An 18810-nucleotide genomic window follows, 5' to 3' on the forward strand; every position below is an offset into this window, starting at 1 on the left:
AGGAATGCATCTGCTGCTGCTCCTGAAGGGGTATTTTTTTAATCCAATAAGAATTATTTTTGCCAGTTGAGTCACAGGCACGTGAAGGATCTTGCAGGCAGCTCTGAGCTTGGGATCAGTGGGCAAACTTTGTGCATTTGCATTTCTGAGCTTTTCTTTCCCTGGTTCTGATTTGGATGCTGAAGAAGGGGTGTCCATAGGGGACTGCACCTGCTCATCTTCTTGGGTCAATTCCCAATGGGATCAGATGTCCAGGGCTTGGCTGCCAGTTAATGTGCACTGGCAAAAGCTTTGCTTTCCTGTGCTTTCTATTTCTTTTCCATGTAGCTTTTTGCCTTGCAGCTCTCCTAGCAGAGAAGCCTTTCCATTGCTGGGATCAATTAAATGCTCACCAGGGATTCTCTCTGCGAGGAATCTTTCCTTTTCTGGCTGACTTTGAATGTCACACCAGGGCGTTCAGCTGTTTTGACCTTGTTGCAGTAGCTCCCAGGGCAGGAAACCTTTCCTAACCCTCCCTTCCTGTCTCTCCCCCAAGTCCTCTGCTCTCTGCCTGTCATTCCATCTGCAAGTTCTCCCAAGGGCTCTTATGCAACAGCTCGGTTTTGGTATTCTTGGCTGGGAGTACACAGCTCCAGGGGAGAGCTGTGAGGGGCCTGGATGGGTGGGGGGCAGAAGGACTTTATTTTGTAACTCTGCTGACCTTGCTTAGCCACACAGAGTGGAATTTTTTCCCCCCTGCTCTCTGGGAAGAGAAGAAATTATCACCAGTATTTTCTTTTCCATCTTTCTGATGGTCCCTTGCTTTCATGGCAGAACAAGCAGATTTCCAGGCTTTTCCACTCAGGTAACCTACCACTGTTCCCAGGTTGTTGGTGGTTGTTTTTTTTTAACTAGTAGTTACATCTCTAGACTGATTGGTAACTCTAAATTGTGTGTTGGTACCCATCTGATTTTTCCTGGGGAAAGGAAATATGCCTGTCTGTGATTTTTAAGCATAAAGCAACCCCCCACCCAGACAATACTTGGAGAGACAGTGAAAGCAATTAATGGTGTCAAACGACCCTGGGAGGGGGTGAAGTGGTTGAGTGACAGAGGGCTGGGCTGATGCAGGAAGGGCTGGGTGGGTAGCTGGATGTGTCTGGGGAATAGAGGGTTATTGACTCCAGCCCCAGCTGTGTTTCTTTAGTTGGCATCACAACCCACAAAATTAGTCTTTAACAATGTACGAAGGGAAGATAGATAAGGCAGTTCTGCAGTGCCCTCACCACTCACCCTTGTAAAAGCTTCGTAGACTTGCAGGAATATTTTACTTTCTAGTTACACTAATTAAAGAGAGGATAAGTGATAATCTGTTCTCCGCCCCACAACCCTCTGTCCAAGGGGAGGGGAAATCCTTGTGTTGCAGAAGGAAGGTGCAGGCTCTGAAGAGGTTTCCAGTGAGCTGAGCCAGTGTTGGTGCTGGCAGCAAACAGCCCTGACTCCTCTCAGGCACAGAGGCTGCTGGAGGTTTCCCTGCAGGGCAGGGGTGAGCAGCTCTGCAGTGACTGCAGCAGCCTCCTGCCTGGCTGGGCTTCACCCACAGAGCAAGTCCTCGGTGGGACATGTTCCCCCAGCTCCCAGGGGTCAACCTGTTCCTTACACCTCCTCCTGCCTCCCTCCCTGGGGCAGGGAGCTGGCAGGCAGGCAGCCTGGCTTTGCTGGGCTGAGCTCTGAGATGTATTCACCACTTGGGATGCCCTGTCCTTCTGCACCTGCACTGACAGCTGGCGGCCCAAAATGCTCCTCCTGACCCACTGCCTGCTGGGTTCAGCAAGCCAGCTGTCCATGCACACCTTCCCCTCTCTTCACCTGTGTGACATGAGTTATTTAACAGGGGGGAGCCAGAGGCCCAGGAAGCCTCATGCTCTTCAATAGGTGACTGTTGATTCTTTCCCCAAGCATCAGACCCCCCAGTGTCTGTTGGCAACAATTTGGGAGGCAGTTTTCTTAAAAATATTCATACTTCCTTACGTGGTTCAACATCAGCATCCCATTAATGTGTAAGATCACTCTTCAGTGACACTGCCAGACAAATACAAGCCTTTTTAATGCCAGGTTATGAGGTTTATCATATCTAAAGTACCTACAGCTCAAATATGTAGAAATCCTTATGTACCTCCCTATACATGTTGTTGCCACTGCAGTCTCTGGGTGTATTCTTGCCTATAACACCACTCTACTAAGTTCACACTTTATTACCTGGCAAGTGATAGTTGATAACCCTGAGTCTGAGTAATGATAGGTACCTCAATATACTGCTCAGCTCTGTAGGTACAGCCCTGTCCTATAAACTGTCTGTACAACTGGCAAAGGACTTTAGCAAAAGCCAGAAGTCACAGGAATGATCCCTGGGATGGAATGTGTCTCAGAAAGGAGTGGTTTTTATTTGCAGCTTGGACCAGTGCCCTTCCAAGTCAATGGAAAGACAATTGATTATAGCAGCTTCTGGACCAGGCTTCTGGCTACGTTTGTGGTTGATTTAAAAATAATGTCTATCTATTGGTGAATGCCTCTAAACAGATTAAGAAAGTGCAATTGATTCAAAAGTGACTATAGATGAGCATAAAACACAGAATTGATTGGCTCAGTCTATTTTAATTTTCTGGGAAAGGAGAAAGATAATAAAAAAGTAAAATAAAAGGCCCCAAACCTAATGGCAAAAACACAAAGTAAACACAACTTCAAATAAAGATGTTGCTAGTGCTGGCATGTGGGTGTTTGCAAGGGCCCTGGAACCACCAGCTCTCTGGGTGTTGGGTGGTATCTATATAGGCAGGAATATACATAATTGTATATTACATATATATATATATTAGGCATACACATAGTTGTATATAAGTGCACCAGGTTTAGGTGTGAAAATGTAATTTACAGAAGGGCAAAGAACCATTCTGAACAGCAGGGGAAGGGGGGAACCTGTGTTCCTGGTCTGGGGGGGCTGTTTCTCTCAAGTTTAGTGCCTCCCTTTTTGCTGCACTTTCACTCTTGTTAGGGCTGATGAGTCCCTGGGCAGTCACCGAGACCTGGTAACTGCTCAGAGGTGCCATAATGGCCATAAAATGATTTTTAGTATCTGATCAGTGCTGTTCTCTTTAGCCTGAGAAGTCACAGCAGAGAGTGAATTGCAATTATTTTGGAGCGGAAATTTGCACACTCCCCCCTCCTCCCCCTTTCTTGTTAAGATGAACTGCAACTTCAGAAAAACAGAGAAAGCTTTGGCATGATAAAGCCCAGGCTGATATCAAGTCCTGGCTTCTCAGTGTGACAGAGATCTGGTGCAAACACTGCCCTCCTTGCTTTTCCTTCCCTTCCCTTTTCCCTTTCTCTCCTCTTCCCCCTCCTGCCCTTTTGGCTCTGCTGGAGGTACCGAGAGGCTTGGAGCTCTTTGCCCCTGCTCTGTGTGTGCTGGAGCAGGAAGGGGGCAGGGCTGGAAATGCACCTAGCACAGAAGAAGTTTCTAAGGGTAGGAGATGCATGGTTTGTGTTGCAGGTTCCTGCAGGGAACAGACAGTGAGAAACCTCTTTGCGAAGGGCTGTGTGAGCAGATCCCTCTGGCTGTGTAGGGGAGCCCAGGGGGCTGAGGGAAAGCTCTGGCTGTTTGTCACAACAGATGCAGTTGGCCCCTCACACCAGAGCAATCCACCTTGTGCAGGTGGGTCTGAGAGCCCCCAGCAACATTCATTCTCCTGTGGCCGAGCCTGGGCATTTGGACTCACTCCAGAGCCTGTTGCAACTTGATCCAAGGTTTGTACTTGCCATACTCAGACATGCAGGAGCATTGGCTTTGTTGCTGCCCATGTTTTTTCTTCTTTATGTCCCTCTCAAGAAGAAAGTGTGTCTCTTTTTCCTTGTACACACGTGTCTTACCATTTTTAAGCCAGCTTGGCCCACTGCTCAACCTCTCCTGTGAGTGGCTGCTCATCACAGGCAGATGTGCTCTTGGCTTGGGAGCGCATCAGGGTAGGAAAACAAATGTGGGGTGATGCCTTCCAGATGGATTTAGCTAATTAGCATAAAAATTAGGGCTCCCCTTGATGATGACCACAACTGGAATTTATTGATTGAGGTAAACAAGAAGTTTCTGGTTTGTATTTGTGGAATGTTCTTAATGTGTTTAATTAAAAAAAGCCTGGGCTCTCCTATGGCTCAGTCGTGCTCCGTTCTCCCCTGCAGAGCCTGATGGGCTCTCCCAGGACATTTTGATTTTGCCAGGTTTATTTGGAAAGTTGGAGTCAATGTTTCAGAGGCACTGCTCTTAGTTGGATATTACTCTGCACTTTTTTGACCCATTTCACACACTTTTCTTCCTTTTGTTCCCTTCCTTGCTTAAAACATTTATCTTTTCTGTGACTTGTCCTATTGCAAGAAGTGTTCCTACCTACCTGTACAAAGAACTTGCATGGAGCTGTGTGCTTCACCTCCCCTCACTGTGGTTCCCTTCCCAGTTCCATGGGTTTGTTTGCTGAAAGGTTCAGCTCCATGGGGCAATGCCTTTCCAGTCTCCCTGGGTTTCCAGTGTAAATCACTCAAAGTGCTTGTGTTCCTGCTGTCTGACTTGGTCAGGCACAGACGGAGCTAAACCCTCCAAGTGCTGGAAGCATCTATGACAGGGAGAGCTAAAAACCCAACAGACCCTCTCTTGGGCTGTACTGGGCTCTTGTCTTCTTGTGTCTCAGGCACAAAGGCTGCAGGGACAGAGTAATCTCTAACACATTGTCACTGCTTGCAGAGGAGAGGAGGCTGGGAGCAGGGTCGTGCTGTGCTGGGTTCTGTACACAAACACACGTGCAGTGAAAAAGCAGCTTTTGCCTCCTGGGAATTTTCCTCCTGTTTATTTGTGTTTTGTCAGAGTGAGTTGTTGAGGGATGTGCACTGCCAGGACCACCTAGGGAATGTCTGCACAAGGCAGGACCTGTTAGCTTCATCTGAACATGCAAATTAACAGGGAAAAGTAGCCTCAGTAAATCAGGTTGAGATTGTTGTGGCCTCTTCACTGGTGTGAGAGACAAACCTGTTGCTGGCTGGCATAGGCAGTTTTCCCTTTGCAACCTAAAGTGTTCTGGATTGTCTGGATCATGTCTTCCCTGGGCTACTGGCAAAGGTTTAATTTAGCCTATTCTGCTGTGTTAATGTGCAACGTTCAGTAGGAAATACTCTGCAGAGAGAGGCTGGTGCCTAATTCTGCTGCCATTTGCTTTTCCTGTGGGTGTGGATCAGATGCAGGCTAGGAATGAAGAGGTGGGGAGAGGCTGGAAGTACATGAATTGGGTATTAGAACTGGAAGAAGTAGATACAGATATGCCTCTGCTGAGAAAGGCTTCTGCAAAATGAACAAAGTCTTTGTCCACCCAACACAGCAGCCTGAAGCCTGCAGTGACTGACAGCATTGCCTTCACAGGGAGACACCTGAGAGGAGCTGCTGCCTTCTGGGTTGACTAACCATATCCATGTTTTCTTGTCTTCTCTTCCTGCCCTTTCCCATTCCAACCGATTCCATCCTGTGCCAGAACCGGGGTCGCCTGGCAGAGAAGAGGACCATCCCCCTGCCTCCAACCAGGATCCCAAAGAAAGAGCTCACCTCCATCTTCTCCCATAGTGACGACAGCGAAGAGAGTGATAAGAGCAATGGTCAACACCCTGAAGTAAAGCAGGAGGAGGATTTCCACATCAGTATCATGAAAAGAAGGTACGTTCCTGCCAGGGAGTACAGCATTGCAAGGGCAAGGACAGAGAAAGCTGGGCAGCAGGTGACCAGCCCTTGGGGACCCCAGGCTGCCCGATGGAGTCACCTCCAGGGCCTGACATTAAGGTGCAAATGTCACATTATAGCTCAGCAGGAGTCATGGGTCCTCTTTCCTGCTTACTCATTCCTGTTTGGGACCAGTTGGGCTCTGTGGGGCCTTGAGCCACGGGCTTGTGTTTGCACTAAGGTATTTGCAGACTGTAAGTCAGGGTGACTGTGTCACCCTCTGTCCAGCATACTGTGTCCTTGTGCCTGGTGAGGCCATTGCATGACTGAGAAGTCATCTGTGAACCCTCTGCTTAGCTGTCTGAAAATACACAGAGGTGTAGGGGTCCAAAATCCTGCCTGTTGCTTTCAGTTGTCCCCAAAGTCTGATGTAATATAAACTGGATAATTTAATGTTGGGGAACAAAGTTTGGGAAGGAGGTAGCAGACGTGGTTGTTGCATGTTCTTGATTACAAGTGTCAAAGGGCACAGCCATGTCTGGCTGATCCTGAGGGCCTCTGGAAGCAGGAGTAAGGGAGTTTAAGTAGGCAAAGAATCACTCAGATACTGGGAATTACCTCAGCACTTAACAGATTTTGATCATGGCTTTCTCAGTACTATGCACATTCCTTCTGGAATTGTGCAGGGTTAAAGGAAGAGGAGAAGGGATTGTCTGGAGTTACATTCTGGTCACTGTCACTTGGGCTCTCATGGATGGTCTTGATGCCTGTAACATTCAGCTGCAAAATTCTGAGTTCTTTCATCCCTCTGGAAAAAGATGATATTTAGAAGATTTTTTTAAAAATATACTATATTTTTTAATTGGTTTGGGTTGGAAGTGACCTTAAAGATCATCTAGTTCCAGCCCCCCTGCATGGGCAGGGACACCTCCCACCAGCCCAGGCTGCTCCAAGCCCCATCCAACCTGCCCTTCAACACTGCCAGGGATGGGGCAGCCACAGCTTCTCTGGGCAGCCTGGGCCACGGTCTCACCTGCCCTCACACTCAAGAATTTCCTTCTAAGGTTTCACCTAAATCTCCCCTCTTCCAGTTTTAATCCCTTCCCCCTTGTCCTCTCCCTCCCTGCCCTTGTCCCAAGCCCCTCCCCAGCTTTCCTGGAGCCCCTTCAGGCACTGGAAGCTGCTCTGAGGTCTCCCTGGAGCCTTCTCTACTCCAGGATGAACACCCCAACTCTCCCAGCCTGTCTCCAGAGCAGAGCTGCTCCAGCCCTTGGATCATCTTTGTGGCCCTTCTCTGGACTCCCTCCAGGAGCTCCATGTTCTTCCCTTGTTGGGGGCTCCAGAACTGGACACAGTGCTCCAGGTGGGGTCTCACGAGAGCCGAGTAAAAGGGGAAAGACCTGTAACTACAGGAAAATAAATACCTACAGGCAGTGTGTCTCAGCCTCCCATGCATATCATTGCAACTCATCTTGATTGTCATCTTCCTCTGATGCATAAAATCACTCAGATTCTAAGACAAGCCCTATAAAAACAGAGGAGCAGAAGCCAAAGGCATGTAATTGCTTTTCTTCTGTTTTATGTATTTCTTGCTCCTTAGTCAGATGAGCTATTTCCCTCCTTACCTTCCAGCAGATGCTGGTGCATTCAAACAGCTGAGAGCTTCAAAGTAGGGAGGCAAAACAGTAACCAGCTCTTCTCATAAAACCTGCCTGTAATTAAAGCCTGGGTTTATCATTGCAGCTGTCCAACAGCCATGCTCAAGGGTTATCACTTGGAAATGAAAAGGTGTTTGGGGAATGTGTCTGCACTGTGCATGCACACAGGAGCCACAGAGGAGAGGGAACCCTCCTCCTCAGTTTTGTTAAACTGCCCTTCTTCTCCTGCCCCCCTTAATTATGCTTTTAATTCTGCAAAATAATAGTGCTAGATTGTCTCGTTAGGAGGGAAAACAACATGATAACTATGTAATTGATACGCTGGGCCCCCCCAAATATAAAGTGCTCTTATCTTAAATCTTTAATTACAGTAATTGCTTTGCCTTGTTGTTTAGGAAATGAAGAAAAAATGCTTAGTAGTTATTAGCCAGTGGTCCCCCAGCCTCTCATTTCTGTGCTCTTCAGTACTTTTCAATCAGTTTGTCTGAAGGTCTCTTGTTTAGGTTTTGTCTTGATTCTTTAGAGAAGTTTTATGATCCTTACCAGGTGGGTTAGACTCCCACTGCTTTTGTACAGTTGTTCTCCTTTTCATTTTCCTGGGAGCTCTGATACAGTGTGGGGAGGAAGCTGGAACAGCTGGAGCAAGCAGGCCAGGCAGTACTCTGATGGGTGCAGGAATAACAGAAAAAAAGAGAATGTAATTCAGTGTTCCATGTCCAGGCAAGAAATATCTACTGCTCAAATCCCTCAGCATTTCCAAGCATTTTGTCCCCCAACCCCTCTGTCCCAAAGAGGAGGAGGACTGGCTATTTCCACCTTCTCAGGAGCAGTGAATGGCAACTGACCTGACCCCCTCCTGCCCAGCCCTGCTGGAGGCAGCAGCCTCTGGCTCTGTTCCCAATGTCATTAGCAGCCCAGGGACTGGGGTGGAAGGTGTGACAGGACGGGCTCCAGGGACAGCAGCAGCATCATAAAGGCTAGACAGCTCACAGACATGACAGCTGGGGCCCAGCAGAGACAGTGCCCCATCTGCTTTCTGCTTCTAATTCACCTGTTGTATCCCCCCCCATTGGTGATGGATTGGGCTGAGGTTTTATTGTCTCCCACTGAGAGGAAGAAATAGGTTAAACTGTGATAGTAGGAAAACAAGGTCAGGGCCTGAGCAAACCTGTGTTTTCCTCTTGCACCCCTGGATGGCCCTTGTGCACACTACACTTACCATTATAAACACCTGCATTGTTGCTTTGAAATTGGTGCCTTCTCTTCTTCCTCCTATTCTCAATTTCTGTATAGTGACTTGTTTCCTGCCACTAGTGGCCCAAGGAAATGCTTTCTACCACCTCGAGGTCTGGGCATTAGTGAAGAAAAGTCTCTAGGGATTAGAATAGAAACATAGAATGCCAAGTTGGAAGCGACCTCAAGGATCATCTGGTCCAGCCTTTCTAGGTAATAATAGGAACAGGAGCTTAGTTTCTTGGCTAGTCCCTCACCCTAGGCTTTGACAGTGATTTCTTCTGTACTCTGAGGCAGTTGCCCATGGTGATGGCCTTCAGAGGAGGTCTGAGGCAGAGAAAACCTGCCTCATGATGCTCCTGCTGTCTTAGAAAGGAGCAGAGACCTGTAACTACCACTGACATTGGTGCATTTCAGTGCATGCCAACTTGTTTCACAACCAGCTCCTTGCAAAAGGGTGTCACCTCACGGCCTTGCACAAAGGTAATTAAGTCAAGGAGACCAAGCCTCCCACTGAATTGAGCTTGGCTCATCTGCTCTGAAATCCAGGTGACCCAAGTTTAAAGGTGAATATCTTCATCTCCTAGTGAGACCCCCTGAGTCCTCCTTAACCTGCTTTGCAGGGTGTGCTAAGTAGCCTTTGTGTTGTGCCTCCTGTCTGGAACACAGAGGGCTTAAAATCTTGTCTCATGTAACCAGGAGCATCTGCTGAGCTTGATACCCGTAGCTTGATACCCAGACTGTGAGCCCTCAGCCCTGCAGATTACTGGGACAGCACACAGCAAATCCTTTTCCTTTGATCAGATTTTGGGTTCCTGAAAAACCTTGCTCTGTTACAGCACGGCCTGCATGGCACGGTTGTGTTGCCTGAGTGGGGATGGTTTGGTCAAGTTGCACTTACTCCTGGTGAGGACCCTTGTCTGGCCATGAAAAGAGTTGTTCTTATCTAGGGAAAAGAATGGCATCAGTGTAGGGCACTTCCATACCTGTGCACCTATGTCCCTGTGCAGTTATTCTGGTGACATTAGCCCTGGCATAGTTGAACTGGTGCAGGAACTATGCAGAGCAGACTTCACGTTGGAACTTTGGCTTCATGAAGCCTTTTTCCTTTCTCACAAACTAAGCTGCCTCTCCCCAGCAAGCTGACAGTTCTGCCAGTCTGCTTGTTTGTTAACTGCTCTCTGGTTTATCCTAGACACAAAATAAGAAATGCAGAGGAAGTTTGAGGCTACAAATTCCACTGCTCTGCAATAGTTTGGGGAGCATTAACTTCCTTACACTCAATGGAACACTGATGAAGGTGTCACCTCAGGAGCAGCTTTTCACACTGAGGTTCAAACTGCCTTGGAGCATCTCCTTTAGGTTATCCCAAGAATCTCCCAACAGAGGGAAGCCAGTGTAGGCAGAGAGTAAGGTTCAGCTTTGAGAGTAAGGTCCTCACATGCTGTTGGATTTAAGCCCAACATTGTCTTTTGGGTGTGTGGATTTAATTTCTATTTTAAAAATGCCCTTTTTCATTTGTGTGGGAGGGGAGAGAAAGAGAAGAGGTCTGAGATTTAACATGATAGGTTAGGAACTGCTCAGTGTGTCTAAGTCCCCATCAAAATGAGATGGCAGGGCTGATTGTAAGAGGCAGTAATGCTTAAGGACCTGCTTAAAGTGGTGAAAGCTTTTGACTTGACCTGTCTCTGAAGGAAACCTAATGGGGTATCAGTAAACATGGACACAGGACTGAGCAGTGGGCATGGTAGGTGAAAATGGACACCTGTGGTGAAAATGCCTTTGAAATTCTGTTATTAAATTAAAAAAAAGAGGATTGGGAGCAAAAGTAGGAGCAGATTGTGCAATGAGAGCACACAACAGGCCTGTGTTCCTTGCCAAATATTGCTCTGAAATAAAAGCCATTTTGAGGAGAAATGACAAAAGTTGTCCTGGAACAGGATGTCTGTGCACTGAGAAGCAGATTTCTGGAGAACCTCATTCTGCCTTTAAATCTTTTCTTCTTTATTATGTCACTCCCCCCACATACCCCAAATCTTCTGTGGCTGTTTCAGCACGATGACCCTCGCGCCCGGCGTGGGGAAAAAAGCAGGATGACCCTGGTGCCTGGCGTGGGGTTAGTGTTACTTCACACCAGAGGAGAGCATTTGAAGTGAAGGTGCTTGGTGGAAGTATGGAGTGACACTGTCTCCTTGCCCCATGAACATGGATAGAGTCCAGACAGGGACAAGAGCTCTCCTGTGTCCCTCAGCATCTGTCACCTCTCAGACCAGCTGGACAACATCCTCCTCACTCAGTGTCCATTTCCTAGTAGCAAAGGAAGCCTGAGTGGCTGGTGGCTGTCAGCCTGTCCACTGCCTGCCTTTCTAAGATGAAACCTGTTTCTTACATCCCATAAAGCTGCTGCTCTTTGACTCCCCAACTGATTGAAGATCAAACCCAAGCACCCCTCATTATAATTGTCACATGCTCCTTCTGGGAATTCCAAGCTGTGGGGTCCCAAGCTGATGTGCAGTGTCCACTCCATGGCCTTTTCCTTCCTGCTCCTCCTTGGCCTCTCCCAAACACCCTGGGCTGTGTGACATCCCTGCTCCTGGTGCAGCTCAGTGGATGTGCCACACAGCTTTGCTTTGTACCTGCTGCCAAAGCGAGAGGATGTCTGAGCTGAGAGACTCTTCCAGGAGGAAGAGGAGGAGAGAGGCAGGGCCCCTCTTGTGACTAGAGACACATTTTGCTGCTTTATGACCCTCTTCTTTCACAGCTTCCACTTCAGTCCTTTCTTCTGGTCTCTGCAACCCTTTATTTTCGCTTCTTCCTCTTTCCTCCCTCCTTCCCCTTTTTCTCTGAAACATGTACCACTTAATAACAGTCACTGCCTCCAATAAATGTATTAAAGATCCCTCTGGGAAACAAAGGCTGGACTTGGTCCAGAGTGCCAGGAAGCATGTCATTGACTTAATGAGTACAAATATTTGAGGGGGGACAGAGAGAGAAAATGGCTACTTATTTCACAGGGATAATGCAGGGTAAAATATAATAAACAGCAAGAAATCCCTTCTTGCCCAGGAAGGAGATGGGAGACTGGGAAGAAAGGTGAAGTGTGAGAATGAGAGCAAATTCAATCTTGACTTGCAGGTGTTCTTGGCTGCTCTCTGTATCTCCTTGATATCTGACCTTACAACATCAATTCCATGGTGGAGAATAACCCAGATGCCCCCAGCCCCCCTCCAGCAAATCTCAGTCTTGCTGCAATCTTGAGGCCATTCTTCCCAGCACCATGTATGAGGTTTTCTGGAGGAGCCTACCCCTGCTCAGTGCCTGCATGAGCTTCTTCATGCTGACTGCCTGAAAACAGCTTGACATGGCTAGAGGGAGAGTGTGGAAGTGAAGAGAGGTGCCACCCAGCCAAGCAGCCTGCATAATGGCACCTGCAAAAAGATCTCCCCAAGCTGCAGTGCTGGGGTTTGCACTGCATGGGCCTCAGTGGCCTGTGTTTCCATGCACAATGGTGGCACATGGGGCCTGACCCAGGGCGTGCTGAGTTCCCAGTGACTCTGGTGGTGTTGGGCTGTGCCAGTTGAACAGAAGTCCTTAATCCACCCTTTTGCCTGTGATGGCTTCTCCTTCTGGCAGTAATGACCTGCTCCTGTAGCTGGATGCTGCCCAGTGTTCTCCCTCCACACTTCCATGACAAGTGTGTTGGTGCTGCTGTGTGCACCCAGGATGGTGGAGCAAACTGGATGGAGCAGCAGAAGCAGGTTGGGGGCAGGAGGAGCAGGTTGGGGGCAGGAGGAGCAGGTTGGGAGCAGCAGAGGCTTAGCTGCAGGATGAGGGTGTCACTGCCCCTGGAGGGACCAGACGTTAGGGGGATGCCTGACTCACTCTGTTGGCCTCTTCCATGGTTGGCATGCTGGTGCTGGAAGCTTGCAGGGACTGCTAGGGTAAAAAAGAAACAACAGGGAAGACAAAAAACAACTTTAAATTAAAAACTGTCCCAGCTGCTCTCCAATATTTTGCCAACTCTGTTCTTTCTGGGCTGGGTTCTCATTCCCCTCCAGGCTTCAGTGATACCCTGAACAGCCTCAGCCCTTCCTTTGAGTTCTTGTTGTTGTTCAAATACACATATGAGCAACTTTGTTCTTTGCACAAACCAAACCCTGATGTCCTAGTCCCTCCTTGCTGAGGTGCCTCTGCAGCAGTTGGTTAGTTGCCCCAGCCTGTGTACCCCTCAGCCAGAGCTGTGCAGGGAACCTGTCTCCTCCTGGTGCTGTAGGGCCCATCTGGTCATTGTTACTGAACATCTTCTGACTGACCACACTGTGTCAGGGGCCTTGGGTGGGTGAGACAGCAGCACCTTTTCCTTGCTTGGCTCTGTGTTGGGTTTTTTTTCCCCCTCCTTTTCTGTTACTAATTTGTAAGGGCCTGGCTCCTGCTCACTACTCTTCATCCAACCCAGGACGGGCTTGTGTACCTGATAGTTTGAAAATTATTAGTGATTTGATTTCAGTTGGATGAATAACCTGTTAAAGCAAGATGTACATTAGCCTCAGAAATCTAATTGGTGATAACAGCAGAGAGATATGGAATGAATCCTTGGTTCTGCTCCCTATCCCTCTCCCTTCCCCCCCAGAAAAAAAGATAATTAGGATTTAATTTCATTCTCACCTATTCATTTGTCTAAATATGGGTGTTTAATTATCCATCTCAGCAGATAGATGTCTCTGCCTCTATGTGGATCTGAGCTGCTCCTTTGCTAGGAGGTTTTCCCTCCCCCTACTTACAACTCCCTGCTGCCCTGTTCCTGCACTTGGACGTGTGGCTGAGTTGAGCCTCCTCCAGTCTTGCCTTCATCTGGCACTGAGGATCACCAGCTGCCACCTACCCCTGGCAGCAGCTGCAAGAGACCATGGAGAAGTTGCATTTTATGGAAGGCTAAGAGCTTAACTCACAGCCTGAACCCCAAGTATGGAGCCAGGAGCCCAGGGAAGCTCCTGCTCTGATTTCTGTGCAAGTGATGGCAATTCCCAGTGGGGATGGGATCTTTGGAATGAGCTGCATTAGGATGAAGGGAATGTTGCAGCCCAGCTTTCAGAGTGCTGCATCAAGAACACTTTTTACCTGCCAGGTAGTACACTAGATGGATGCCTGTTACTTTATTGGCAGAAATTAATATCTACTCAAGTCTTAACAGTCTTCTAAAAGAACTACCTGGAGAGCAACCAGACTCCCATCCTGAGCCAGCCTTGCAAGGAGAGCACAGAAGATGTGCCATCACATTAGTAAAACTTGCAGTAGCATCATGCCTTGATGTGAAATTATTTCCGTGCTGAGAGTTGTTTTCAGTTGATTTCTGAGCAGGCTGGAGCAGGGGCATCCATTCAGGAAAGCACTTAAACAGACACTCAAACCTGAGTCAAGTCCTATTGACTTCTCTGGTCATGCTTAAGCATTTTCTGGCCCAATTCAAATCAAAAGAAGGGCTCTGTTTTGCTTCAGGAGGTTTTAGATCAGGCTTTTTCTGCAGTCAGATGGTCTTTAGCTACAGGGGGGCTGTAGGGGGTGCACAAAATATGCAAAAGTGCATTTGGCCTCTGTTACTTGTGATTTTTGCAGCCATTTCTGTTTAATGCTTTTGGGAACCTAGATCTGCAGGAGCTGATTCCTACACACAGCCAGGAGCCAGAGTGTTCACTGGCAGATGCTGAGGTGGGGGAGTGGGTTTGTACAAGGATATGGGCTTGCTTGAGAGTTTGGTCTCAAGTGGCTGGGGTTCTCATCAATCACGTTGACGTGGAGACACAGTGGTGGTCACAGACCTCCTCTGGGTGAGGGGCAGATCAGTGCTCCCTGGGATGGAGGGGACACGCCAGACTTCAGAAGGTCAAGCGTCTGCCTTTACCCTCTGGGTTGGTGTAGATGATGTGTATTAGCAACAGGGGGGTGGGGGGCAACCAACAACAACCCAACCCCCCCCTAATATCATTTAGGATATTGTTCATCTGAAATCTGCTATTCCTGCTTGTCAGCAGGCAGTGACAGAATATGTGGAATTAATTTCCGAGGTGGGAAATTGCTGATAGTTTATTTACAGCTGGGGCGGGCGTGGAGGAGGGAACACAGCACAGACATACATGGGTTTTCTTCATAGAATGTCAATGCTTAGCTCTTTCTGCTTCCTCTGAACATACCCTATTAGTTGAGACAACATCCTGCAGTCCTTGCACCTACCAGGGAGACTGCAGGCAGCACAGAGAAGTTCTCTGGCTGCTGTACAGCACTGGCAGCAGAGTGAGTCCTGCTCAGGACTGGCATGTGTGTGCAGCACCCCCAGCCCAGCAGGGTGCTCTAGTTGTGGGTGAGAGCTTGGGAGAGAGAGTTTAAGAGAACCTTGGGTGGGTTGTCATGATGGAGCAGCTCTTTTAAGTGGCAGGAGATGCAGCATTCAGCCTGTGCCATTGACCTCTCTGTTTGTTTGTTAACAGGATACACACCCACTGGGATTTAAACATCTCCTTCCGAGAGACCTCTTGCAGGTACCATTTTGGGGCATCCTCTCTGTATGGTAGGCTAAGAGTTTATGATATGTTCATGGCATATGGATGCTATTAGATGTAAATTAACATTTCTGTCAGTGCTGTGGGTTGTTTTCTTCCTCCTTTGTTCCTCTTTCTTCCCTTACCACCCTTTCTTTAGTTTTTATTTTGGGGAAAGTTGTCTTTGGGGGAGAGGGGGGGAAGGTTCTTTTATGTTGGAAGAGAGTATTGATTAGAGTTGTAATGAGAGCCCATTCTTGGTTTTGATATGTTTATGCTGGTCCCTTTTTGAAAGAATGCAAGGTTGGGGTGGGCCAGATCTTATTTCCTGACATGTGAGACATGGGAGTCTGCATCTCATTTGCAAAAGTGATTCTTTGCACAAAAGGCTCATTGAAGGCCAGACCAGCTGATGCTCCTGAATTGCTCAGGGGCTGCAGGGATGTGCTTTGCAAACTTCAAGCAGTGCTGCCCTAAAAAGAGGGCCTGTGCCTGCTGTGGCAAGAACCACTGGGTGACAGATGTTTTAGATAATATGGTACCACTGAGACACCCTGGTCCTGCAGAAACTTGGAGGTGCCTGACTGCAGAGTTGAAGTATGAAGTTCTGGAACCAATGGGACTCTGCATTTTGGAATATGAAGTGTGGATGGGGGAGAACTACAGCTGCAAAAGTGCAGGGCAGTACAATCAGCTTGAGAAGAAGTTGGCATCCAAAAAATGACAAGTGTTTTGCAAAGCCTGAATTGTGAGAAGGATTGCCAAACCAGTGTGGTATATTGGTTTTAAAGTCTGGTTTCCTGCAGTAACAGATACCCTGAGATGGTAGAAATTAATAAATCGAAAATACCTGGTTACAAACATGAATATTCCTTTGTGACCTCTGGGCCAGTTGATACCCTGAGCATTCTGCATTTTCTTTACATGTTGCTGGTAGCCATAAACTTCTCTAATCCTTTAAAAACAGAGCTGTGGGAATTTACTTCTGCACTGGAAAAATGGAACTGGAATTTTGAAATTTCACTTTTATACTCAGTTGTCACATCTGAACGAGGTAGCCTGGCAGGTTCTGCTGCTTTTCTCAAACAGGAAAAATGAATGTGCAGCTGGGAAACTTCTTGGAGAACATGGAACAGGAGGTAGATGGGGTGCAGAGTAGTCCTGGCTCTGGATGTGCTCCGTACATGTGTGGTTACTGGAGAAATCAGGATCCAGTCCGTTGGATCTGCTGCAAACAGGAGTGCACTCATAACTGCTTTGTTTGGCTAAAAGCAGTTTCTGATGCTTTGTGTCAACTTCTTGTTCAATGAGAGATTGAAAAAAGTAGGAAAATACTGACACTACCACTGCTGCTACTGCTGTCAGTTGTGGAGGTGCTTGCTGCATGCTGGCCACTCCACAAACATTTAAGGAACAATTAATACTCTGCAGAGATCACATTGTCTGGCCACAGTGCAAATAGTTTTATCTGATGACTTTTGTGACAAGACTTAATGTGCGTTGGACTCGGGGCAGCAAGTGGAGTGTTTGCTCAGGAGAAAACTGTTTAAGAGCATAGAGAGAGACCTACCCATCAGTGCTGGGGCTGGTGTGGGCATTTCTCTGCTGTAGCTGCAAACCTCAGAAGCTTTTGTAAGTATAAGCTTCAGGGACAGGAGGAGAGAGTATCAGAATTCATGTCCATCTCCATCACCTGCCCTACAAATGCTGTGCTGACAAGTTCTGCCCCTGTTCTGTGGGCAGAACAAAACCCAAACCCAAAGCCCCAGCCTGTGGCATGAGAATGGGCAGCAAGGGAGTGGAGCATGAAGACTCTCTGGTGTTTTAACCCATTGACACAGACCTACTCCTACCTCCCTCAGCCTGAGGACAGTTTGAACTGTTGTGTTGGCACCACTGGTGTGTGAAGGTTACAGCCTAACCTGTGCACCCTGGGGGGACAACAGTGTCGGTATTTAACCAAGTGCTGGAGTAGGAATGAAGTCTTGGCATCCCCATAAGGCTCAGGGAAGGCAGCAGGGAGTGAAAGGTGGGGAATTCTGTGCTGATTCATGCTCCATTGGGGAGCAAGTGAGGGCAGAGGTGTTCACTTTGTATTTAAGTAGGCACAGACTTTGGCCTTGAAGCATAAATCCCCATAATCCCTAAAAAGTACAGTGTTAAGAATTCAAAACCCCACCCTGATCAGTGAGCATCTAGAAGGCACATCTCAGCCAGCACTCCTATGAAAGACAGCTGAAGGTTTTTGTATGCCAGGCTTTAGAATAAAACCCCTGGTTTCTTACTATAAGCTTTTGGGACTCTAAAATACAAAAGAATGGATTCCTTCCAGGCAGACCCTTCCATGATAAATTTCACCCTAGAGCAAAGTTTTATGGCTGAGTCATAAACTCCAAAAAGGCAGAGGTTTGTAATGGAAGTGCTGACACCAGCCTTAATTAAGAGCATGTGAACAACAGTTGGGCAGTTTTAACACAATGGCAACTAAGGGTGAAAACACCTTTGGAAATTAGAATCCCCATCTTAAAAAGAAAAAGATTAATTCTGAACTTGAAATGCATAGAATAAGCTAATGGTCTGATTTTTATGTCAGCAAGTAACTTCTTGGGCATCGTCAGCCAAATTGTTTCTTCCTTTCAGTTTAACTCTCTCCTGGCTGAAATGTCAGTAGTTGCTCCTGGGAACATGACTTTGGCTTTTGCAGATTAATCATTTAGTCCAACTATCAAAAATTGTGCCCGTCCAGCTAGTTCAGAAGAAAACAGCAGATGTTGTGCTGTGTAGCAAAGGAAGTAATTTGTGTGGTTATGTGTTGATACAGAAAAATGTTGTATGTATTGAAGTGACCCTAAATTGCCCCACGGTTCTGAGAAACATCTGGCACATCTAAGCCACATCACAGGGTGGCAGAAGGGTTCAGATGGCCTTTGTTGGCAGTGACCTGCCTAATTCAGCACATGGGAGCTCCACAGGTCACCCCAAACCCTGTGAGGAAACCTGCACCCCACCTGCACAGGCACAGCCAGCCCCTGTGCTGCTGTAAATCAGGGTCTCAGAGCTGCCATCCTCACTGACCTGCCCTTTGTCATAAGTTTGTCTTTGATCTTCCTTTCCAAGTTGTCAGAGAGAACCTGGATTCATTGGATTTAGTCATCTTAGAATTGCTGTCTGTGTTGCCCTGGATAAAAAGACATTTAAGTGGGTACAAATCATTCTATATGCAAAGAGCCAACAGCAGGAGATGGGGGAATTGTCCTGAAAGGCAAGATTAGAATCTCTCCTGGTCTTGCCAGGTTCTTTACTCCCTTTCCTTTTAAGCTTTGAAGTTAATCCAGGTTTGAGTTTTTGTTTACAACCAGTCTTCCTTTCAAATTCCCTTTTTAAGGTAGAATTCCCTTCTATGGACATACTGTTCCTGGAATTATTTGCTGAGATGTGTTAAAGTTGTTCAGGAAATGCTGCACTTCTCCTTTTACTTCCAGACCAGCCTGTCAGATTTTAAAGTAGTAAACACAGTGTTCAAGCCTGGTCTCCACCACAAGGCAACTGCTGTCTGCTCCCACTGATTCACTGTGAGTCACAGTTGCTCAGCACCACAGGCTGGATTTACCCTTCTGAGGTTGAAGCATCTCATGGAAATAAACTGTGGGTGAAAAAG

The 18810-nt window shown here is 47.5% G+C and overlaps 1 protein-coding gene across 1 annotated transcript in view; it reads left to right on the plus strand.

Moving 5' to 3' along the window:
• Positions 1-18810, plus strand: part of SAMD11 (sterile alpha motif domain containing 11) — a 111610-nt gene that overhangs the window by 28564 nt on the left and 64236 nt on the right. Inside the window, exons 2-3 of the mRNA XM_010005254.1 lie at positions 5547-5725; positions 15102-15152. Of these exons, the coding sequence (XP_010003556.1) occupies positions 5547-5725; positions 15102-15152 (230 nt within the window). The remainder of the gene's footprint in view (positions 1-5546; positions 5726-15101; positions 15153-18810) is intronic.

Source organism: Chaetura pelagica, unplaced genomic scaffold (assembly GCF_000747805.2).
Source record: "Chaetura pelagica isolate M959 unplaced genomic scaffold, ChaPel_1.0 scaffold159, whole genome shotgun sequence".
NCBI classification, from domain to species: domain Eukaryota; kingdom Metazoa; phylum Chordata; class Aves; order Apodiformes; family Apodidae; genus Chaetura; species Chaetura pelagica.